General features: G+C 37.0%; 1 protein-coding gene across 1 annotated transcript in view; it reads right to left on the bottom strand.

Annotated features, from left to right (window-relative positions):
• RP1 (RP1 axonemal microtubule associated) overlaps window positions 1–25,487 on the bottom strand; it is a 249,468-nt gene extending 223,981 nt beyond the window's left edge. The window contains exons 1-2 of the mRNA XM_049782407.1: window positions 24,882–25,487; window positions 23,281–23,449 (exon numbers count right to left, since the gene is read on the bottom strand). Of these exons, the coding sequence (XP_049638364.1) occupies window positions 23,281–23,449; window positions 24,882–25,487 (775 nt within the window). The remainder of the gene's footprint in view (window positions 1–23,280; window positions 23,450–24,881) is intronic.
• Between the last annotated feature and the right edge of the window lie 319 nt (window positions 25,488–25,806).

Raw genomic sequence — 25,806 nt, 5'->3', positions numbered from 1 at the left:
GATTTTACCTTTGTACATGATGTTAGCTGGGGGGTCTAAGTTTAATATTTTGCAAGTGGCTAGCCAGCTGTGCCAACACCACTTGTTGAAGAGGCTTTCCCTGCTCCATTTAGGATTTCTTGCTCCTTTATCAAAAATTAGGTGATTGTATGTCTGGGGAACATTTTCTGAGTATTCAAGCCTATTCCACTGATCTGAGGGCCTGTCCTTATTCCAATACCATGCTATTTTCATCTGTTCCCATTCTTTGACTAATTTTTCCATTGTCTGTTCATTTGCTTTAAGTTTTTTTCCATTCCCTCCTGCTGTATGGAGTTGTTATTTATCTCATCTTCCGCAGCACCAATTCTATTCTCAATTTCTGTTAGCCTGTTGGAGAGCGTATCCATTTTGCCATTAATTCATTTACTGCGGTTTTTCAGGTCTGTTATTTGACTGTTATTTCAGTTTGGAGTTTTGTGATTTCTGTCTTCATATTTTCTTGGTTCTTATTAGTGTTCTGTTCAACTCAATCCATGGTTTCTTTGAGTTCTTTGAGCATCTTCCGTATTTCTTCTCTAAACTCCTTATCTAAGAGATTGATTAGTTGGTTTGCCATTTTCTGGTCATCAGAATTGTCATCTTCATTCTCTGTGTCTGATGCTGGCCTGCATTTTTTCCCCATTGTCACACTTGTATTGTGGGTTATTCTATGTGTTGTGGTGGTATTCATTGGCTAAATGATGTGGGTGGCCACGCTCTTCTGTCTCCGCCCATTCTGGGTGGGGTGACTTGCCTCCAAGAAAGGGGAGCCCTCAATAGATGAAGCTTCACACAGGATCAAATCTTAGCCGGAAGCACACAGCAGAGAAGACAGTCTGGGGAGAGATGCTGGGCTTCAGTGATCCAGCTCAGTTCTTTGTGTGATTTTTTTCTTCTTGTTCCAGTGGCGTTCTTTCTTTAGAAAGAGCGCATGGCCACATAATGAAGCGAAACATTCATGCTCTTCTGGAGCCTCTGGGAGAGCAAATTTTCTGGGCTCTTTTTGGTCCACTTCCAAGAGGTTTAGGAGACAAGACAGGAGACAAACACCACAGGCAACACTCACAGTTTCTCACAGTCAGACCCCACTCCTAAACTCTTCTCTGTTCTTTGTCTTTCTAATTTCTGGGTTCAAGTGTGATCTAGGCATTCCTCCTTTTCTAGTCTCATTTCTTAATACAATTGTTTTATATACTGCAGATAAGAGATATCATCACAGTTGGGCCCTACTGGGCTGGCATAGATTCACAGATTTTCCCAGACTGACATCACAAATAGGGGACCTGCCTTCTGCACAGTACTGCTTATAGCCGGTTTTCACTTTAGGAAGCAGTCCCTTGGCGTTCTGGCCCCTTGATTGAGCCTCTGGTAGAGCGAATTTTCTGAGCCCTTTCTGCCCACTCCCAAGAGGTTTAGGAGACAGGACAGGAAACAAACACACACAGGCAGCACTCACAGTTTCTCACAGTCAGACCCCACTCCTAAACTCTTCTCTGTTCTTTGTCTTTCTAATTTCTGGGTTCAAGTGTGATCTAGGCATTCCTCCTTTTCTATTCTCATTTCTTAATACAATTGTTTTATATACTGCAGATAAGAGATATCATCCTGTGTTTGTCTTCTTCTAGATAACTTTATTCAACATGATATCTTTCAGTCCAAACAGGTTTTAGCAAATTTTATGACTCCATCATTCTTTGCAGCTGTATAATATTCCATTGTATCACATCTTCATAATCCATTTATCTGTCTTTGAACACATCTGTCTTCACTGCACTATTGCTCTGGCCCCTCATTGTTGTCTTGATTTGTATCTTACTTACTGAAAAGTGATACTGAGCATTTTTTTTCATGGCTTATTTGACAATCTGCTAGTCTTCCTCTGAAAGGAAATTCATTTTCTATTCCCTACATTGATGGGAGTTTGGGATTTTTTGATATTATTAGTACTTATATATATCCTGCATATATAAACTTTTATATTTATAACCTTTATCTGAAGTGTTGAATGAGAATAATTTTTCCTATTCAATTGTCTTTCAGTTCTAGCCAATGGCCATTTTGCCACGCAAAAAGTCTTAAATTTGATGTAGTCCCATTTGTTTATTTTTAATTTTATCGTCTTTTCAGTTCTATCAGATCACTGAAGATGCCTTTGAGGTCCAAATGTTGGAGCATTCTGCATATGTTTTCCTCAATTCATGCCAACTCAGCAAAGGCCAGGACCTAAAGTTACTCAGGAAGAATTTCTGGAGAATTATTTTTGCTAAAAATGTAGATCTCTGTGATTTATTATGAGAACACTGGTTACAGGAGTTGACAGTGGTAGTAGGATTGTTGTTGAAACATATGCATAAAACTCAACTTTCAATAATTTTGTAAATAACTGTCCTTTAAATTTTTTAAAGAATCCCTAGTCATTCATAGAACACCAAGATTTTTAAATGATTTTATCTCACCATATAAAAGAATCAGAGATGGATACAATTAACATAACTGGCAAAAAAAAAAGGTCAAAATAGTTGATCTACTAATTTGGCTGAGAGAATTCTCTCAGAGAAGTGGCAGCCATGGAGGGCCAGAGAGAAAGGAAATATATCTCAGAGAGTTATTTTTGTTTTTTGTTTTTTGCTTTTGGGTCACACCTGACAGCGCTCAAGGGACACTCCTGAAATCGCTCCTGGCAGGCTCAGGGGACCATATGAAATGTCGGGATTTGAACTACCGACCTTCTACATGCAAGCAAATGCTCTAGCTCCATGCAATCTCTCCAGCCCCGAGAGTTATCCTCAATCCTGCCTATCTAATCTTCCCTGCAGGGGTTCAGATTTGCTTGCGGTTGGTTTTGTATTTCTCTTTCTAAGTTCACCCTTTTGGGGAAGAAATGTCTATTCTTTGCCTATTTCATCATTATGTTTTAGAAGCAGAAAGCCTATTTGTAGTTTAACAGGATGGAGAGAAAGTTTAACCCAGGAGAAATCAAAACCTGATTTAGATTATATGAAAACATCCCAAAAGGGATTTCTTGGATTCTGAGAGGATTATATTTAGATTATAGCTTGGTGATGCCTAAACTAATAGATTATGCTTCAAACTTGGGAAAACGTTGCAATGTGGTGAATGTGTTTTGTGTTTTGTTTCTGGGAAGGGAATAAAACTTTTCAAAAAAACATAAGTAAATTATTGCTATTAACTTTGTAAATATCAAAGGACTAACATCATAGTTCCTATGCCTATCTGCATGCTTTAATGATCACAACTCACATATGCAACAGTGGAAAGAAATAAGAGTAAAAGATTAGTTTCCACAAAGAATTATGTGGAATTATTATGCTTAACAACAGTACCTATAAGGAAACTTATATTGGTGCGTATTATCCAGATATGAGATTCACAAATAAAAATCATTGAAAATCTTGTTCCAACCAAGGCAATCAGCACCATATTTAATTTCAGCTGTTATTGTTTGAGACATATTGATTGAATAAACTCAGAAGTAGCTATAAAATAAATACCTTCTGAGTAATAGGAAATAAAGAACGAATGAAATAGAATTGTTTCTCAAACCATGCCCAAAAAAGGCGGGATTTGTTTTCTGTTTTCTGATTTAAAAAGTAGCAGAATGCCACATAGAAAGACCAAGACATGACAAGGCTGCTTTACGAATGGGCAGGACCATTTGGTTTGGTTCTTGGTGGCACTCTTCTATAGCAAAACTGCCCTAATGTCTTTATCTTTTCTGTGATTTCTGTTTTCACCTAGCAATATCAAGCAGAAAGCTATTAAATCAGGCCTGGGAGGAAATTCTCAGGCAGGCAGTTGGGGCTGTTGCTTCCAGTGGTCAGTTATACAAAGTCTGAAGAACAAGGAAACAACAGAGCATAGACACCAATTCCAAAAGTAAAGAAAGTTGGGAAAATTTATGCTATCTGATTTCAGGGCTTACGATAAAGATGTAGTAATCAAGACAGTAAGTTTTGGCATAAAAATAAAAAAAATCAATGAAATAAAGAGTACATAAGAGCTCCCACAAATATATGGTTGACTGATTTTCAACAAAAGACTATTCTTTTTAATTCAATGTAGTCTAATGGGGGAAGAATAGCCTTTCCAACAAGAGGTGGTAAAATAATTGTACATACATACATATGAAATAAATGAAACTAGACTTTTACTTATAAATATTTAACTTTAGTTAAATCAAATAGACCTACAATAAGAATAGAAATAAATAATACTCCCCCAAAAGAACATATTAGAAAATGTGCATTGAACTAGACAGATATTTTAGATAAGTTTGGAAAAAAACAACTTTAAAAAATAATATTACAATTTACTTTCATTAAAAATATTTACTCAATAAAAGTTTCACCATTAATAAATAAATACAAACTACTGACTAGGAGAAAATATATAAAAACATGTATATAAATGTTTTTTTGTTTTCTTTGGGGGAATTTTGAGCCACACCCTGTGACATTCAGGTGTTATTTCTGGCTATGCACTTGGAAATCGCTCCTGACTTGGGGCCCTCATCACTATTGCCTCTGTGTATTATTACAATACTGTCTTTTATTTTTCTATAATTCTTGAAGTACCAAAGATCTGAAAAAAATGTTCCATGAGAGATGAGTAGATAAAGACCTGGCATTTGTAGGATCTCAGAAGAAGATGTGATGTATATAGACAATAGAATACTATTCAGTCAGGAAGAAAGATGAAGTGTTGACTTTTGCTACAGGATGAGTGAAACTAAAGGGTTTCACACTAAACAAAAGAATCGTAAGAACAAATAACAGATGATCTGTATTTCTTTGAATCCAATATGTGAGATTTGAAGAAACAAAGTTACATATTTAGTTAAAATATATGTTAAATGGAGCTGGAGTGATAGCACAGCGGTAGGGCTTTTGCCTTGCACACAGCCAACTCAGGAAAGGCCTGGGTTTGATCCCTGGCATCCCATATGGTACCCTGAGCTGGTCAGGAGCTATTTTTGAATGCAGTGCCAGAAGTAAACCCTGAGCACAGCAGGGTATGGCCTAAAATAACAAAAAACCCATATGCTAAAATTCTGACCATCTGCTTGGGAATCTCAATTTGTAGTCAGCAATTTAGCTTTTTTTTTTCATTGCGGGGTATAACAATTTTTGCAAATTTTCTTTTATAGAAATATTTTTGATCATTCTACTTGCCATATTTTTGAGACAAGCAATATAAAATAAATTATGCTGTACCTGCTAATTTGGTAGTGGGAAGATTGGTGTAGGGAAGATTGTAGTGGTGGGATTGGTGTTAGAACACTAAAAACAACGATATTATGAACAACTTTGGAAATAATGGTGTTTAAATAAAGTTAGAGCAAAATAAGAACAACAAGAAAAAAAACTGGGGCCGGGTAGGTGGCGCTGGAGGTAAGGTGTCTGCCTTGCAAGCCCTAGCCAAGGAAGGACCGCGGTTCGATCCCCCGGCGTCCCATATGGCCCCCCAAGCCAGGGGCGATTTCTGAGCACATAGCCAGGAGTAACCCTTGAGCGTCAAACGGGTGTGGCCCAAAAAAAAGAAAAAAAAGAAAAAAACTGCAAGCCAATATCCTAAAGAATATAAATAAAAATTATTAAAAGAGTAGGAGGAGGGAGATGGGGGCCATTGGTGGTGGGAATGTTGAACTAGTGAGGGGGTGTTCTTATTATGACTGAAATCCAACTACAGTCATGTTTGTAATCATGGTGCTTAAATAAAGACATTATCTTAAAATTTAAAGATTATGTTTTAAATAAAGTAAATGTTCTTGAAAATGAGGATTACAGTGTTGCCTTACATGCAAAAGGCCCCAACTTCATTCAACCAGATACATATACATATATATACCTATAATTTGTTATGTGAATAGTTATGATCTTATGACCCTTTATGCTTTTGTCATATCAGCAACTAAAAGCTAAAGAAATTCTTCATTTGTGAAGCTTTGGATGAATCTTGAGTTAAGGAAAATATTTTAGACAGAAAGATAATTATCATAGGATTTCACTTAAATGTGAAATACTCATAGATATAAAAGATAATTATCATAGGATTTCACTTAAATGTGAAATACTCATAGATATAAAAGATAATTATGTTCAACAGAGGCTCAGAGGTTAATTTAAAAAGTTTGAGTTGGACTTCAAGCTTTTGGCATAACAACAAAAAATAACTATCTGAGATGAAAAAATTAATAAAACCTTACAGTCCAAAATATAGGTGAGCCAAATTACTACATGACATGGCATATACAACATTTTGTGCCATTGTATTTTGACAAAGAGTGCTTTGTAAAAGCTAAGATTGTTCTTGAGGAAAAGCAAGTTAATGATTTATATAGTCCATTACCTTTTGTTGTTTTTTTTTATGCTAAGCTAACTTCTGCATGCGCTGGAAAGGAAACCTTGAGAAAATGTTAGAATATGCATAGACAGTTAATATTTACAGAGGCACCCAACTTACTTTCTCCTAACAGTTTTTGGACTTTCAGCGAAGTAAAAGTAATAAGCATTCTGTTAAAACTACATTTCAACTATATTAAATATATAAAATAATATTAAATATAGTTAATATAGTTAATTTATTTATAAGTAAATATATATTTACTTATATATTATACTATATTAATATATTTAATAGGTATATTTAACATATCTTAATTAGGGGCCGGAGAAGTGGCGCTAGAGGTAAGGTGTCTGCCTTGCAAGTGCTAGCCAAGGAAGGACCGTGGTTCAAGTCCCCCGGCGTCCCATATGGTCCCCCCAAGCCAGGGGCGATTTCTGAGTGCTTAGCCAGGAGTAATCCCTGAGCATCAAATGGGTGTGGCCCCAAAACAAAACAAAACAAAACATATTTTAATTAAATATAATTAATAATTATAATATATTTAAATATATTAACATATGTTAAAACTGTATTTTATATATAGTAAATATATTAAAGCTATATTTCTGCACAGTTGAAAATGTCAATCTCAGGAGGAGAGGTTGAGCCAACTTTCCTCTCTGTTGAAGCCATGCCAGCTGCATCCGCCACTCTGAACCACTGCTTTGCCAATGGTCCAGCTTCACCACTCAGGAACAGAGATCTGCAGAGATGCCAGACTAACCAAAATTCCAAATATGATGGTATTTGGATTGACATCATTAGGATTTTGTCAGAGTGAGTGTGGGCACCTATGGGCCTTCTTATGCTTCCGGAAGCCCTGACCGTCAAAACCACACCCACAAAAGCTGCAATATCAGGCATAGATTTTGAACTCCTGAATCATGTGGCTGCATATGCTGCCATCCAAGTTGAACACAAAAATTTAAATAGACATTAATACAGAACAAAGCCAGCTAATGTTCAAATCAACACAGAACAAAGCCAACTAATTGTTCAAAAACAAATAACAGAAAATCAATTAGCAACCACTCACTTAGCAAATCTTCTAACAATGTGACCTCATTACAAAGATATAACAATTTTCACAAATTTTATTATTGATTTTTAAATAATTTCATAGACATTTACATATACACAAGAAATATAATATATTTTATTTGTGTCTGCCAAGGGTATAGGCTTGGTAATGGGTGAAAATCCTGGCTCAATGTTGGAGGGATAGATCTTGGAACTGGTCTTGGGGAAAATGTATTATGAGCAATGGTGTAGTAATTGTTTTTTAAATAAAATAATTTAGTTTTTTTTTTAAAAAAATGTCCTTCAAATTCTGCGTTTTACTCATTTCCCAGGCTGGCAATATGAAAACTGTGTCAGAAAGTCTCCATTCTGTCAGTCACTCAGCGATTAAGAAAACACCATTCCTCCAGCATGATCATTGTTCAATTCTTTTTTGTTGTTGTTGTTTTGGGTTTTTTTGGGCCACGCCCAGTGGCTCTCAGGGATTACTTCTGGCTCTGCCCTTAGAAATTGCTCCCTGCTCACGAGACCACATGGGTTGCTGGGGAATCTAACCCGTGTTCATCCTGGGTCAGCCGCGTGCAAGGCAAATGCCCTACTGTTGTGCTACCACTCCATTCCTTTTGCCCAATTATTTTTTCAAATTAAAGAGTTTATACATAGCAAGAAACTAAAACCTAAAGCACATAACTAAATGGGAGAAAATAGTCACACTGAACAATCAGATATTAAGGATATATAAAGTCCTCACAAAGACCCTCTGAAAAAATTAAAACTCTATCCAAAAATGGAGAAAGGACATAGATTACACTTTCTCTGTAAAGACTGAATAGTGGGTCAATAGCTTGTTAAAAAGAGTGCTCAGCATCAACTATTATTCAGGAAACATAAGTAAAAATGGCAACGAAGTATGGAGCATACCAAAAATAGTAGAAGTAATCAATATTGTCAGGGATTTGATGAAACTGGAGTTTTCTTTTCATTTTCTGTTTACTCTTTCACAGGGGCTATCACAAATGCTGCAGTTGTTAATTTTATAAACTTTCATTACAAAAAGTCTCCATTTGCCCAATTTTGAATTTAAGTTTAACACTTCAGACATTCTTTAAGGTCAGTGTACTTTTAACCGTTCAAATTAATGAGAGCCCACAAATCAATTCTGTTTTCTTGACATGCAATATAGTATTCAATAAATGTGTAATGTGATTATTTACACCTTCTTGTAAAATAGTTTTGTGTTAGACTGGAATTGCCCAACTATAGGTTAAAATAATTATTCTGAGCATATTTAAGTGAAGTTAAGTTGTGATTCTTGGTAGGTAACAGATATTAAATAATACATTTATAAAATTTCCAGGTATGATGGTTTTATTGCAATGTGAGTCCAATGTTTATGAAGAAAATGTTATATTCTTTATAAAAAATTCATGATTGTTAAACTCAGTCAATGAAATACAGTTAAAATCTCATTGTTGTTTTTATTTGCATCTCCCTTATGATTAGTGATGTGGAACATTTTTTCATGTGTCTTTAGCCATCTGTATTTCTTCTTTGAGAAAATATCTATTCATTTGTTCTCCCCATGTTTTTGATAGGGTTAGATATTATTTCCTTGAAAAGTTCAAATCAATGCCTTGTGTACCTGAGATGTTAACCCCATTAATATTTGATGAATATTGGTGAATAGTTTTGCCCATTTCGTGAGTGACCTTTGTATTTCACTATTTCCTTCAAAGTGCAGACGTTTCTCAGCTTAATGTAGTCCCATTTGCTCAATAGTGATTGGTCTATTCAGGTATTCAAGATCCTCTTAGTTCAACCTTGGAAGGTTGTCCAAAAGCTTGTTCATTTCTTCCAGATTCTCTTGTTTTGTGGCAGAAATGTTCTCAAAGTAATCTGTGAATATCCTTTGAATCTGCAGTATATGTAGTGACATTCCCCTTTTCATATCTGTAGCATTTGTTATTGTGACTAAGAAGTGCCTTGGGGTGATTTTCTTTAGATCTCTTTTAGCTGCTTCTTTTCAGGCAGTGCAGTTAAAAATCTGTATTCTATATTGTTCCGTCCAGAATAACATGACTACCTCAAAACATCAAATATACTAAAACTATCCCTGTTGTGTTTTGCTGCTATTTAAATTTAAAGTACTATGTACTTTCCTATCTACAAATCTTTCCTACTAGTTGATTATAAATACTTGAAAAATAAAGCCTTTGTACAAAAAGAAAAGTGAAACTTCTTCAAATTACACAAGAAAATTAGTGAACTATATCAAGCACAGTCGTGATGTCCCCTTCCAGGAAAGATATTGCTATTATAATGTCTACCCAAGGGAGCATTGTGAAGACTAAAGGAACTGTCTACAAAGCATCTATCAAAAATATTTGGTGCTAAGTAAGCAGGGGTCAAAGTATTAAATGTAGGAGTCACCTTCACCTTTGCAAACGGTCTTAAGAATACAGTGGAAAATATATTTATTTTACATATTTAAGCATCCCGTAGATCTATGTATCTCCTTGATTACACAAACCAACTTGGTGGACCAGAGCAATGGTACAGCTGGGAGGTCACTTGCCTTGCATGCAGCCAGCCAGGGGTTCAATACCCTGCATTCTGTAGGATATCAGCCTTGATCGCCACCAGGCATGATTCCTGAGTTCAGAGCCAGAAATAATCCCTGGGTAACACCAGATATATCCCACACACACACACACACAAAAAAAAAAAAAAAACCAACGTTAGAAGCATTTTTTTGTTTCAGGGGTCACTCCCAGTAGTGCTTGGAGCAGGAGGTAGCAGAGACCAGGGAAGGCATTGCTGTACCTGAGAGCCTTCCTCAAGGGCATGCAAAGCAAGGGCTTCAGTTTTGATCTATTTTTCTGCAGTTGGAGGGGGAAGAGGGCAGTCTTTGATATTTGCAGCACTGGGCATTTTTAAACACAGAACAGAAACATGAACTTTATTTTAAAGTATATCCAGTGTGGTTAAGATTTATGGCTTTTAAAAATGACATAAATGTAAAGAGGGTGGCACTTTTGATCTCCATCCTCGTGGGTCACTCTCTCCCACTGGACCCAGTTTATAACATCTCAACTGTGGAAATGGGGGTGTTATCACACCTTGACACCTAGAGACAGAACTCACTTGGGAAGGTGGTTGCTACTTTCGGACTGACTACTCTTGTTCCCTTCTCCCCGCCTCCCCACTTTTTCATGGGAGTCTGTGTAATAAACTTTCCCTGTTCAAAACATTAGCTAAAAGACACTCAGTGCTCTTGGGCTGGAGTGATAGTACTGCAGGTAAAGCGCCTACTGTGCATACTGCCAACCAGGCTTTGATCCTCCACACCATATAGGATTCTCCAAACCCTGCCATGGTGTGACCCTGAGCACACAACCAAGAGTAATCTTGAGCACCTCAGGATGTCACCAATAAAGACAAAGATATTCAGCACTGTGTACTGAATCCAGTGTTAATAGCTTCACAAATCGTCATCTCGGATAGTTTCACAATCTTTTTAGATCTCCCTAGAGATTTTAAAACAAGGACCTCATTTTCTAGGCAAGAAGTATTGCACCATGAAAATAGTACACAGTATCTAGTAATATTGCAACATAAAAGATGGCTTCAACGCCTAAGTTTACTCTGCAAAGACAATGCATATGGTTCATTCACTTTATCTATACAAGATATTTTGGTGGCAGTGGCCAGACAGGTAAGAAAGGGATTCAAGTGATTCACTGGCATGCAGCAGCACCTGAGTCAGTCCTCCAAACACCATCTGGAGCAATCTCAGAGCACAAAAGCCAGCGGGTAGTATCTCAAAGCACCCACCAGATTTTATTTTGTTTAGGGTATAACTCTATGTCAAGGTAGCTGTCTTGATCCCCAATTTTAAGCAGGATGTGTGCTCACTGGAGAACCACTGAGTATATCCAAGAAAGTCTTAGAACCAAAATGGTGACCATGTACTCCATTAGCTCAGTGCCAGGCCCAAGTTTTTAGCCATCCATCCTGGTTGACTGTGTCTCACCAAGAATGGCCCCCAATACCTGTGACAAGTACTTAGGAACTTCCAGTTGCATATGTATATGGAATATATAGTATATATAGGAATATATATCATAGGAATATTATATATTATAATCTATAATAAGAATATATTATATAATAGGAATATATATTATATATATTAGGAATTACTGCCAACTGCCCCAAACTAAGTTTTCTATTGAGATAAACTCTGATGATTACTGAATTGTAATTTCTCGCCATATTTCTCTACTTTAGTGAAAATCCTTACTATTAACCATGTATTTTTAATAAAATTCACATCTTACTTAGGTTAAAATGAACCATATATAATTGATTTTCTTTAACAAAAATAATAGTGATATTTCAGTTTTGCTAAATAAACCACAACATACTCATTTTTGTAGTTTTTCCAGGTTTTTCCTATAAATTAAGACAAGGCTATGTGGTCACAGAAAGGGTTAGAAGAAAACAGACTAAACAATAGTTGATATCCAGGGTCAACACAAACCTGGTTTAAAAACACGTATAAAAACATAAACTTAATTTTAAAAAAATGTCGAAAGCAGCATCCAGATGTGAAACATCAAGCTCCAATTCCTTTTGGTTTATTTAATAAAGACTACAGTCTCCACTGAAATCTGTGCTTGCCAAGTTCACACACTTCTTTTAGTATCTAAACATTTTCTTTGTTACCCATCACAGGTCTTTAACCACATACTTAAAACTACAACGAGGCAAAGGTCTTTCTTTTCATTCTGAGCAATTCCTTCTAGATCTAAGGTTTGTGGGACACCTGCATAAATGTGGGAGCTCATCTTTTTATGAAGCAGGAGTAGGAAATCCTCTTCCAGTTTTCATTCCTCAATTCATTCTCTGGTCATAGTTCCTTCTAAGGCAGCATTTTTCAACCACTGTGCTGGGGCACACTAGTGTGCCATGAGAAATTTTCTGGTAGCCGTGGGAAAAAAAATCCCAATTTCATCTGTAACATGCGGCTTTGGCTCACAAATAGACCAACCATTAGATTGTTTCATAATAAAGTAATTATAAAATAATTTCTTTGCGTTTATTTGATTCCTATTCAAGAGAATTACTTTATATATAGTCACAGAGTTAAAAAATTTTAACATTTTTTAATGGTGGTATGCCTTGTGATTTTTTTTTTTTTCATGAAAAACGTGTGCCTTTGCACAAAAAAGGTTGAAAAACATTGTTCTAAGGACTCTGAGCTTCTAGAAAAGGCTTTGTACCCCTGACATCTGGTGGCTTACACAGTAACTGCACCCTCTTGACTTCAGAACCAAGATCCCTAGGCTGAACTGGGCAAAACTGTCCCTGGGCAAAATTGCACATTTCTTCCTCAGTCATTTCTAAAGGAAAAGTCAGAGTCTAAATAACATTCCTAAAATTTCTAAAATCTAAAGCTTCATTTGTTCTTCTAAATTTTCATAGTTTCATTTATTCTTCTAAATTTCTCTTATATGTATTTTTCATGGGAACCTTGCTAGGGTTCTAGATAGAGAAGTCTTAGAATGTTTGAAAGGAAAAACATAACAATTTTATAGACAATTTTATACATTATAATACATATCCATAAATATAATACACTTCTATCCTGAACCTCTGAAAATATTTAAATATGCATCTGACTTGTATAAAAGATAAAAATAAAGCCATTTTCTTCAAGTCACTTTTCGATTAAGCCATTTTCAAAGTGTTTACCATGTCCCAGATAATTGCTTTTTACATGATTAAGATGTGTTTTCTAGTCTCTAATCTCAGTACTTCTGTGTTCATTTTAGATAAACCTATTGAATAGTCCTGCACCCATGACTTCATGTATGTTATTCCCACTATCATCTGCATCACTGATTTTCAAACAGGAAGGACAAATACTGACATGATCACTGAAGTACTTTGCCTCTCTGCTTCAAGGTCTCTTGTCCATAACCCGGTCTCCGGGAGGAAGAATGACATGAAATAAAACTGTAAGACTACCATAATCCTGATTCTAAAGTGGACACAAAATAAACTCCCATGCATATTATCTCACATTAATTATTATTTCTACTTTCTTCACAATATTAGACAAATTTTAAGTCGCCAAAATTTGTCACTGCTGGTTACACATGTTGACATTACTTGGTAATTTCCATCACTGAGAAGAGAGAATTAGAATGAACCAGAATAATCTGCATAAAGGAAGTCTTCATCTGGTGAAATAAGTAGCAACTCATAGTTTTACATTAATTAATTACCTTTCGGCCCTCAATGCGAATTTTGTCCTAATAACATTTTCATCATACTTTACATCAGTTTCAGAAAGCAAATATTTCACTATTTTAGAAGATTTATTCCTATATTATGGTACAGCCAAGGAATAGAAAGCATCTTAAAACATTGCTGGTGAAATTCCAATCAAAGTGTCACAGGTAAATTTAAAACATACAATTCTAACAATTTACAGTTCACAATCAAATTAAATGTATTTATCATGCTAAGTACAATGTCTTTATTTGCTTCTAATTAAAACTTGTATTTACAATTAAGATTAAAAAAAAAAAAACACCTAGCGCAGAGGTCTCAAACTCGCGGCCCTCAGGCCGTTTGCGGCCCTCCGTACAACATTTTGTGGCCCGTGGCTGGCCTTCAAATATTGCAGTATTTGCGATTATTCACTTATCAAATAATCGCAATAAAAATCGCATCAGTAAGAAAAAAATCGCATTGAACATTCGCATACCCCGAGCAGTTTCGTTCGGGGTATGCAAATGTTTAATGCGATATTTTGCAATTCTTTTACTAATGCGATTTTTATTGCGAATATTCGGTAAGTGAAATCCCTTATGCGGCCCTGCCTCACCCTGACTTTGCCTCCTGTGGCCCCCAGGTCAATAGAGTTTGAGACCTCTTCACACAAATCCATTTTAATTTGAGAATTTTAAAGTTACTTTTATCTTTTATTTTTCTAATTATACAATTTCAGTTCCCATAAATGTAATTCACAAAGAATGCCTTAAAATTGTACATTTTCCTGATCAATTTGAGATTTCTTATAATTTACTAATGTTCATGAGATTGAAATTTGTAGAATAAGTATTGGAGAAGTACATTTGTAATTCAGTATATATTTCTTTCTGGGGAGGGGAGTCACACCCGGCAGCGCTCAGGGGTTCCTCCTGGCTCTAAGCTGAGAAATAGCCCCCAGCAGGCTTAGGGGACCACATGAGATGCTGGCATTCAAACCACCATCCTTCTGCATGCAAGGCAAATGCCCCACCGCTGTGCCATCTCTCCGGCCCCGTAAAACAGTATATATTTCTAATCCTGTACTGAAAAATTGCTTTCAAGTGTATTAGATAAATATTCAAAGTAAACTAGATTTAATATATTTGGCACTGGAAACTTACAAGAGTTTTATGAACACGTTTTAATCATATTTTTACTATATCAGTAAAGTTCACAAATGAAATGATTTGAGTCTGTTTCATTTATTCAGCAATATTTTCCACATATGTTCTTCTCTAACCACCTTATATAAATATATACATGGATATATATACTTTTTATATTTAGGGCATTTATATTGTTCAATGAGATAAATCATTAATCTAGATGCATATATGTTCAGAAAATAAGACAAAAATACTTGTGAAACAATATAATTTGTGTAATCTGTATAATTTGGAAGAATTAAAAGCAGAGAAATTAAGAAAGTCGAATTTGATTTGACCTCCAATGGATATCTCTCTGAGGTAAGCTTATTTTAAAGAAGTAGGAACTTTTACAGACTATCTAGTCTATATTTAATCCATGTTTCATCCCAAATGGAAGCAAAAAGTATATTGATGAAAATACCTGACAATATTGAGATCATAAATCTTCTTTCATATCACTGTTTTCAAAATTAACTATATTTTATTGGTTTTCCACTTTCCACATGAAAGAATTTTATGCCCAACATATATAATATTTTAACGTATTTGTGATATTCATATTCAATGATATCCTAACTTGACAAAATAGAAAAAGAATTAAGCACTTTAAAGATTTGTTTTTGAACTCTAGAATCTGGTAAATAATGTATTGTTATTCTCATCGACTCCTTCAGATATTTCGTTTTCCTCACTGTTAGAGTCTGAAATGTTGCTATATGTTGAATTAAGTTCATCCACAACAAACAATGATTTTTGTCTGGAATTTGCATGAATGTTTTTCTTTAAAAATAACTGAAATCTCTTTAAATTATTATCATTTAAATAGTTCAAGAATGTAATTATTTTCAACTTCTCCCTTTGATCCATTAAAAGGAATGTGTTATTGAAATAAAGCCTATCAGACATGTCGTTAATGGCATTATCAATGAATGATTTTCTCCTATTTGCTTTATTGTTCTCATCTCTGAAGGTGTTTTTGTTTGACTGTGATAAATGGGGTCTTATTTTCATCCATAAATGGATACCTAAGAAATTTTCAATATCTGATAGTTGACCATAGGCAAATCCCCTGTCTTCCTCATTTATAGGTTGGATAATAACAGTTAATATTGGGCAATGTTGACCACAAATAGCATAGAGTTTATCCAAAGAATCACCTTCCTGAAGCAAACTAGGAAGGATATTAGTAGCAGGAAAGGGTTGAGTTTTAATAACGTTATCAGAGATTGGGTGAACTTTGTTGCCAGAAGTAAAGACCTGAGTCATTGATGTGCACACTGTCTCTGATCTGTGGCCACCCTTTTCCTCTGCACAGTCATTTGGTATTCTTTCTGTGGCATGTGATTTAATTGGAACACCTGCTAAATCCTGGCGGAAAGGCTCCAAGTCATTAGAATGAGGCATGTTAAAATAATTTGGTTCTAGCGGTTGGATGAGTTCATCCGGTTCCAAGGAGGACAGCTCGGCTATACTTGCACTGGGGACCAAATTTCCAAAATGTGAGTAGGGTACCTCAGGGTTATTATCGTGTAGCATATCCACTGATGTAGTATCTGCACTGCCACATAGGCCAGAATTTTTAGTAGATGATAGTCTTAGCAAATGATTTTCTCTCAGGAGCCATTTGCCTCTGTCAATCAGTATCCCTTCGTCTGTGTCCCTTCTGGTTGTGTTGCTGTCATCTTTTATGGCACCATGTCTTACTATATCTCTCCCATAACTGGCCCTTTCATCACTAAAGTCACACATATCTTGTCTTTGTCCCTGTAATTTCTGCAACATAGATGAGCTACTTGATATCTGGAAAGAAGAGTCAGACGACTGGTTTTCAGAATGGTTTTCAGCACAAGGAAATTCCAGAGAATTATAAGGACAAACCTGTGTTCTGTGTAGAGACCCTGAAAAAAAAGATGGCTTCTTAACATCTGCTTTGCCATAAAGTTTTTCTATTTTCTTTTTAACAAATCCTTTACGTAATTCTTTCTGATCAACGTCTTTGGGGCCATCACTGGATATTTTATATGGCTGTTTGTTGGTATCATCATGATTACATACTGATGAATTGGGATTCATTGGATTTTTGAAGCATTTTTTAAAATCTAGAGAGGGGTCTGAATGGCTTCCAATTTCCAGGGTTCCACCCATCACTCTCCATTTCATTTTAGTTTCTCCTTCTAAAAGCTGCTTTTCAGTATTTTGCTTAGAATCATAGCAAAACATTAAAGATGGTGGTGTCTCATATATATCTCTCTTTCTTTCTTCAGAAATGTTCTTAACGGGAATTTCCATCAATTGCAAATTCTTATCAGCCTCTAACTCTTTATGGAATAATTCTTTGGTGATTTGTTCTCTTACATGTTCCTTTATATTATGTAATTTGTCACTATCCTGATTTTCTAATTCATCCGAAGTTTCCAGTTGTGAAATGTTGTTTATTTCACTGGATGTAATACTGCTAGTAATGGATCCTGGTTCTGCAGAAGTCTTTGATTCTTCCTTATCAAAGTGCATAAATGGATTTTTATCCCTGAATTTCTTTAATGAACAATTTTGAAATTCACCTCCAAAACTATGTTCCTTTTCAGATTCCAGTTCAGTGGTCTTCACGAAAGAGTCACAGTGACTGAAATCACTGGTATTTTCATGTGAGGGCACTGTGAAAAAAACATGTTTAGACTCAGAGTCTTCTAAAATATTCAGATCACTCTGAAATTTATCATTTCTTTCTAACTCCTTAGTCAATTCCAATTTATTTATATATTTATTTTCTCCTGAATGTAAAAACTCAGCAGTATTGTAGTCCTGAATGGGACTAGAGGTCTCATCCATTAGGCAAAATGCCTTAGAACTATGGATTTCTTCATTAGCCTTAAGGAAAGTGCCAGCATCAGGAAGTAAACAAACATCTCTTGGGAAATTAGCCTTGATCATGGAGGCCTGGTGCATGGTACAGGAATACTTCTCTGGGTTAATGTCACTAGAATTCTGTGTCTCTTTTGGAGGATCAACTGTGTTAGTAGTGTCCATCAAACCAGAACAAGTTACCTCTGAATTCCAGTCTTGAAGGGCACAGTCCTCTTTGGCACAGTAGCCCCCATCTAAAGAGGTTTTCTGTACATTTTCATTTTCCATATGCTTATTAATTCTCCACATGTTGGATGCAGAGCAATTTTTGGAAGGGTCTGTGTAAACCATGTCTTGGTCTTTCCCAGCGAGTCCAAAGAGATCTGTAGTTGACTTCACCAAACTGGCAACAGCAGCCTTCAAGTCATCGGCTTCCTCTGTGATGGCAATCTGCTTTAGAGCCTCCAACAATGCAAATATTTCCGACATTCTATTGGCAGTCTTGTGAGCATTCCCTTTACTGGAGCTATTCATACTTCCTCTGAGGTTAAGAACCAGGAGCCAAGCTAGAAGGACGTTAGTAGATAAACCACCTAATGGAGATGGGTGGGAAACATCTGCAAAGGAACCTGGTATTTGAACAATTCCACTTTGAGTCCTGTGACTTCTAAGAAGTAGAATTTGCAGTTGTTGTAGCAGTGGCACTGACATGAGATCTTTTAGAGAATCTTCTTGCATAAGATCTACCTGAGTAGCAACCTCAACACTTTGCCCTTTTGTAGCTAAGTTGATTTCTTGATAGATAGAATTTCCAGCTGGTCTCAACTTTTCAGATACTTTACTTACAGTGCTCTGCCCATCAATAACTGACTGTAACCCAGTACAACATTGATGTAGGGAAAGGAAGTTTGCATCTGTCAGAGATCCAACTTGGATTTCACATAGATCTTCAGTAAGTTCTTCACCATTATCTTCATCAAAAGATTCACCTATCACTTTACCTCTATTAGTTCTCTGGCTGCAACTTTCCCAAACATATTGATTTCCTTTCCTAGAATCTATGTGGGAATTCTCTCCTGGAAAACCATTGTCACAATTCACCACACTCCTTTTCTTTTGGTATTTTGGAGCTGATTTTCGCCTCTGTAGGGTTAAATGTGAATCTATGTTCTGCAACCGTCTCTGTATATAATTTTGGATTGAGTTTTGGGTAAGCTCCTCAGGAAATATAGTTTGAGCTGAAGCTAAGGCATTTTCTCTGAATGCAGCATATTGTTTCTTCAAAATAGAGCCTGATTTCGCCGTATCCCCTTGAGGTTTTTTCTGGCTTTTAAAAGTTGTGTGTGAATTATTCACTTTTGAAACTACACTCTTCTTTGCCCTCAAAATCCAAGGAGGTATGTCTGTTTGAGCCTGTGACCCACAAAACGCATTTGGTTTATGCTCAAGAAAGTTAAAAGTATAAAATGACTTTTTATTTTCAAATGAGTCTTTGAAAGATTTCACTTGTTGACAGGGGAATAGTTTATCTTTTTCACCATTTTCTATTTTTGGAGGTCCTCCTAACCTTACTTTGCTTACTGGTCTAAATTTCCTTTTAGCTACAAGTCCTGTCACCTTAGGATTCTGAACAGTAGTTAATTGTTTTGCATAAAATTTCTTGGAATCCATAGTGTTAAGATGAGATTGGGAACAAAAATAATTTGAACTAATTACCATATCACTTGAATGAAAGTCTTCTTCACAGCATGCCCCTCCTTTAAAGGCACTGTGTGAATCATAGAATATGGTGTCTTGCTTGTTTCTACCTCCTTTGTTTATTCTCTCACTTTTGTTTGGGATTTTTTTGCCTGCAATGTCCCCATTCCAGTATTTTGGATTTTTCATTTGCTGCAGAAGTTTCACCTCTTGTTCCATAGCAGATGATGAAATCTGCTTTTTATTTTTTGCGAGCATTGTTAAACCACATTCTGCAAATTTATTTATTCGTCTGTCCCTTGTTGAGGTGCCAGTAGAGAATGCTACTAGAACTGGAGGTTCAGAAATAGTTTTGTCATCTCCAGAGATATTACCTGAAGAATGAGTTACATCTTCTAAAATGGGCCTGAATGTATTATTACCTTTGTCGTCGATTTTGAAGTCCTTGATACAACTCTGGTTGTCTGTTGTCACATCATCAACTGTACCTTCGCCTACTGCCAAGTTTTTTAGTATACACTGAGAAAAATCCTTACAATGGGGCATATTGAACATCTTCTGACTCATAATTTCCACAGTACCAGAACGTACCATGCTTGACTTGAGCAGCCCACTTGTCTTTTTACTTTCTAAGGATGACTCTATCTGCTCATTACTATTAAGCTGAACAAGCCCTGGTTTACTAGATACTGATGACATTTTGCTGCAAGAATGTGTGAACATGTGATATTCTGATTTGTCTACTCCTGGTCCCTGTTGAATCATTTTCTCTTGAACTTCAGTTTCTGATACTAAGTTCACACTCCCCATCACAGGCTTCTTCCATCTTATTATCCTTGGCCCAGGAGTAGGAGGCCGATAAAAACTATACTTTGCTTGAGCCTTGGTTTCCTGGATAGCATCTGCATCCATAGCAGCATTCTCCCAACTAACAAAACTGCAGGTTTCACCCTCTGGATCAGTTGTCTGGGTGTTCTTCTCTGTCAAACTTCCCACTTGATTCTTGCCTTTCTCCAGAGGTGAAACAACAGCAGACAAGGAGCAAGCTTCAATCTTAAAACCAGATGATCCGTCATCTGTTCTTCCTTCAAAACTGCTTACCTTACTCTTTTCATCATTATTGGAAAGATCAGCTCTACTGACAGTGGTTGTCCATTGTATGGTTTCTTTCTCTTTTATTTTGAATCGAACTTTCATCTCAACTGTCATGGAGCCATCTTGATGAAAAATAATTGATTTCTCAATATCATCTTCAGAAGGACCTATAGATAAATTCTGAGAATCTTTTTTTTCTAAGGCCAAGTGATTTTCAGAAGCAAAAGAATGGTCTGAGTAGCCATCCTTATTATTCATGTTGTCAGAAGAAACAGAGTAAGTTTGGGACTTTGGACTTGAGGGCATATGTATGCTCACTTTCAATTTTTAATAATAAAAGATGTTCCAATTCAAGATATAACATGGGAAGGATGAAATTAGAAACATCCAATAGGCGAGGCAGCAAAGGGAAAAAAGTAAAAATAATTAGTATAAAATATAGCTTATTTTCTATCTTTAATAATAGAAAGCATTAATAGATTTATATCCAATACGTATAATTTTTGAGCTCTAGATTAACCTATTTAATTTCTACAAAATACTCTTAAAATAGAATTTTAAAATCTAATTCAATGAAGAGAGCCACAGGATTTTAATTTTAAGGTACTTAATTATTAGTTAATTTTGCTAAGAAAAGTATACAGAAGAAATGGCTAAGGATTCTAAACCAAACCAATAGACTTTCTTGAGGTCAGAACTATAGTGCTGTGGGTAAGGTGTTTGCTTTGTACACCACTGACCCAAATTTAATCGCTAGCATCCCCGATGGTCTCCCAAGCCAGCCAGGAGTAATTCCTGAGTACCTTTCCAGGGGTAAACCCTGATCACTGCCGGTGTAGCACAAAAACCAAAATCTAAAACCAAAACAAACAAAAGAAGACTTTCTTGTTGTTTTGTTGTATGTTGTTTAGAGTATTAAAAAGTGCTGCTACTAACTCTAAGTAAAATTTATTGTACTATTATTTTCTAAGCATGTCCAAATATGATATCAACGGCATAAAGCTAAAATATTCTTTTAATTTGTTGAAAGTATTAAGTTAATTAAGTAATAGTTTTACTTGACATTCACATAATACAATCAGCTCATGTAACAGAGGACACAAAAGATATCAGTCTAATATCTACTGTGTTTCAGAAATAACTAGAGTATGTTACTTACACTCTATCAAATTCCTGTTAAAAATTTGTGCCTGTATAAATGTTTTCTCTTATTTTTGGTACGCTTTTATCAAAAGGATAACTTAAATGTTAAGTTTAAATTCATAATTTAGGCAAAAACAAACCCAAGATATATTTTTTTTTGGGTCACACCCAGCAGCATTTAGAGGCTACACCTGGCTCTACTCTTAGAAATCGCTCCCAGCAGACTTGGGGGAATCATATGGGATACAGGGATTCGAACCACCATTCTTCTGTATGCAAGGCAAACACCCAACCGCTGTGCTATCTCTCCAGCCCCTCTAAAGATATTTTTTAAATTATATACAGCATCCTGGTAGACACAAACAGAACAATTATAGAACAGACTGAGGTGGAATTTTACTGCCATATGTATAGTAGATATTAACTGCCCACAAAATACAAATTTAATGATGACCATTTACTCACAAGACAATAGATAAATTTTGCTCACTTCAGCATCAGGTAGAAGAATCACTACTAAAATGCATATTAATCCTTAAACTAAATAGAATAAGTTAAAATTTAGGTAGAAAAGCCAATTTTTATCATAGGGCTTACATATGAACAAGTGAATGAGATTAACACTGATAAAGAATTTCTAGTCTAACCAGATCCCTGAGCATTGAGGTGTTCTTCTATTCAAAGGATTTCTTTATTTGTGAGTGTGTTTTTGTTCGTTTGTTTGTTTGTTTTTGTTTTGGGGTCACACCCAGTGACACTCAGGGGTTACTCCTAGCTCTGCACTCAGAAATCGCTCCTGGCTCAGGGTGCCATATGGGATGCTGGGGATCAAACCAGCATATGTCCTGGGTCAGCCACATGCAAGGCAAATGCCCTACCACTGTGTTACCACTCTGGCCCTATCCAAAAGATTTCAACCCAAATTGTACATCATTTCCTAAGAGGGAAAATGTCTAGATTATTGGCTACATGACCTTCTTTTTGTGAAAAGTAGGGATTGGGTCACTCCCTCCAGTATTTGGGGGAACCATACAATACCAGAAATCTAACCTGGGCTTCCTGCATGAAAACCATGTGCCCAGTTCTTTCTGAAAATAAAATAAAATACTAAGTAAATCTAAGCACCTGGGATTTTCACAGCAATAAACTTAGAAAAGCCAATATTTATATAGAGACTTTATTTTTAAAGTGATTCACCTATATTGAAAAACTCAGTGGTGATACTGTATGATATATGATTTATTAAAAAAAATCTGTAACTACCAGCAATGTCAGTTATGCATATTCTATAAAATGCCTCTCCAAGTAAAGAAATAGAGGTGGTTTGATTTTTTCAGTATGCAAATATGCAAAACAAAATTTTAACTCATCGATTTAAACAGATATGTTGCTGATTTAGACGTGTTTCAGAAATGATCGGATAATCTCTGTGACTCCAGCTCTAATTATAACCCATTTCCATTTAGAATGCTTTTAATCTCACAGTTTCTCTTAGATGATGAGAAATGAATCATTTAAGTGGGAATTTTGGCTTCTGTTGAAGTAAAACCAGAATCTCAGGGCTAACAATGAAGAAACTTACTCTTTTTTTCGGGCCTAACACGCCCCTTGGGAAACACACGGGAAGAAATCCCTAGCGATCTGGGAGGGAGCATGTACTTCTGGATGTCGTAGTTCCCAGGTTTAAAGGGCCCCTTTCCAGCTGCCACCACAGCCCCGGAGCTCAGAAGCACCGCCTGGAGACTAGGAATCTGAAAAAATATAAAAATAAATAAAAATAAAAACAGTTATGAAATTTCACCAAAGAAACCTGAAATTTTGTTTTTTTCCTAGGACATTTTCACATCCCAAAAACTCTAGAAATTTCCAAGCTTGAAAGCAATTGTCAGCAAGCACCAGGGTTAGGCAGCAGAGTCAGAAAATATCCAAATTGAGAGGAAAGAGAGCTTGTGGCCAGCGTTCTCTCTGAACTACAGAGAGTTTCCTCCTGACTTTTCTCACAGCTAAAGATTCCATTGGAAAGAACACACGGGGGTTGTTGAGTGCAGACGAAAACTCTAGATCATATTACCAATTGCAAGACTGCTGGGTGTCCCCTTGAAGTAGGATACCCCTAAAAAGATGGCCAAATAACTCCCATATCTCAGGTGCCTGGCTCGCAGATCCCACCGCTGGTGCTGGTCACACAGACAGCTGTGCCCAGGAGAGCAGAAGGCCCATGGATGCCCTGACTTCTGCTGTTCAGTTACTGAATTGGCCCAGCCATGCTCTTGTTCACATAAATTAAAATTATTTAAGAGACATATCACTTTCTTCGACTCCACATTTTTATAGACAACTCACTCCCTTGCCAGAATAAGCTCTCTCTCTCTCTTTCTCTCTCTCTCTCTCTCTCTCTCTCTCTCTCTCTCTCTCTCTCTCTCTCTCTCTGTCTCTCTCTCTCACTCAATGTCTCCCCCCCCACCCCACTATGTCAGTCTTAGCTCTCCACCCTTCCTTGCAACACAGCAGATATGGCTTCTTCTAGATAGTGTGATGAACTAACTAGGGAAGACATGTGAACTCTGGAAGACACCCTGTCCCAGGCCCAGCCTCCTTTTCAGAGAGGCTTGGAAAATGCTCTCAGGTGTACAACATGTCACCATCAGCCTTGCCTTATCATAAATGCTCTATTTAGACCCAGTGCACAGAGTGGGAGGTTTTGGGGAGCAAAGGAAACAGTATGTCCTAATCATCCACTAAGAAGGCTAACACCTTAGCAAGAGGCAGTAGCGCTGACATGCACACACACACACACACACACACACACACACACACACACACACACAGGCACACCAGCTATCTGGCAAGCTCACTGGCACATACAAACTCTTGCACGCTGGCATGCGAACAGACACAACTGCTGATAAACACACACGATCACACCAGGCTAACTAGCTCATGCACATGCATACACATTCGTTTGCTGAGTCAGCTGCACCCATGTTCACCAATGCACATGCAGACACACATTAGCACACTAATTCATTGGCTCCTACACACAGACACTCCCTGGCACACTCTCTTGAGCACAGAGGCATGCAAGCTGGCATGCACCTTCACAGGCTCTGCCGCACCGCCACCCAAGCACCCCATGCTGGTTTGCACAATGCCCAAAGCCTTCCTTGGAATCCCCTGGCTGACCTTCCTTCCATCCGTAGCGTAGAGCTTGATCACCGGGTACCGCATGACCTCTGTCAGATGCTGCAGAAAGGTCTCAAAGGTCCTGGTGACCCTCTTGCTGAGCAGGACTGTCTTCCTGGTCTTCGGGTCCCCGTTCCTGAAGATGAGGAGCCTCCGGAGGCGTGGCAGGCCCTGGGCAGGAGCTGCTGGGCCGGACCCCTGGGGTACGCTGAGTGCCCTGCTGCTGTGCCAAGGCCTTGGGCGCCGGCTAGCCTGGGTCAAGTCCACGGGCTGCACCTTTCTGCCATGGGAGCACAGGTAGGACTCCCCATCCACCAGCTCCTCCAGGCGCGTGATGCTGTGTCTGCCCCTTGGTGTGCTGATGTTTCGCACCCCGAAAGGCAGGGGGACCTTCCTGGACAAATTGTCTAGCAAAGCGTCGAAGGTCTTAAAGGAACGTGGGTTGACCACCACACTGACCCCGCCAAATTGTGGGTCCCCACTCTTGTAGAAATTGATCCTTTTGGCCACCACAGGTTGGGGGACCCCCGGATGGCGAGGGGATAGAACTTGGTCATCAGAAGAGAGATGAATCATGGAAGAGTTCCTGTCAGGTGCGTCACTCATTTTGCGACCTACAGAAGGAGGGAAACTATTCATTTTCAGATAACAGCACCCAAAAAAATTAACTTTAAAATAATAAAAGAACTAATAATACTAATGCAAATCAGTACAATGTGGCATTCCTAGTCACTCCCAGGATTTTATTTATTTTTTATAAATGTTTTGGTGTCTTAAAGGAATGGCAGAAAAGAATATAGGTAAAACTTTAGTAAAGTTATTTACCATTCAAAGATAATATTCAAAGAACAAAAATAAGAACGCTTCATGGCATTGATCCTTGTTTGCATAGACACATTAAAATGGGAAAACACTATACATACAG

Source organism: Suncus etruscus, chromosome 10 (assembly GCF_024139225.1).
Source record: "Suncus etruscus isolate mSunEtr1 chromosome 10, mSunEtr1.pri.cur, whole genome shotgun sequence".
Lineage (NCBI taxonomy): Eukaryota > Metazoa > Chordata > Mammalia > Eulipotyphla > Soricidae > Suncus > Suncus etruscus.
This window is presented reverse-complemented; position numbering and strand designations above follow the sequence as displayed.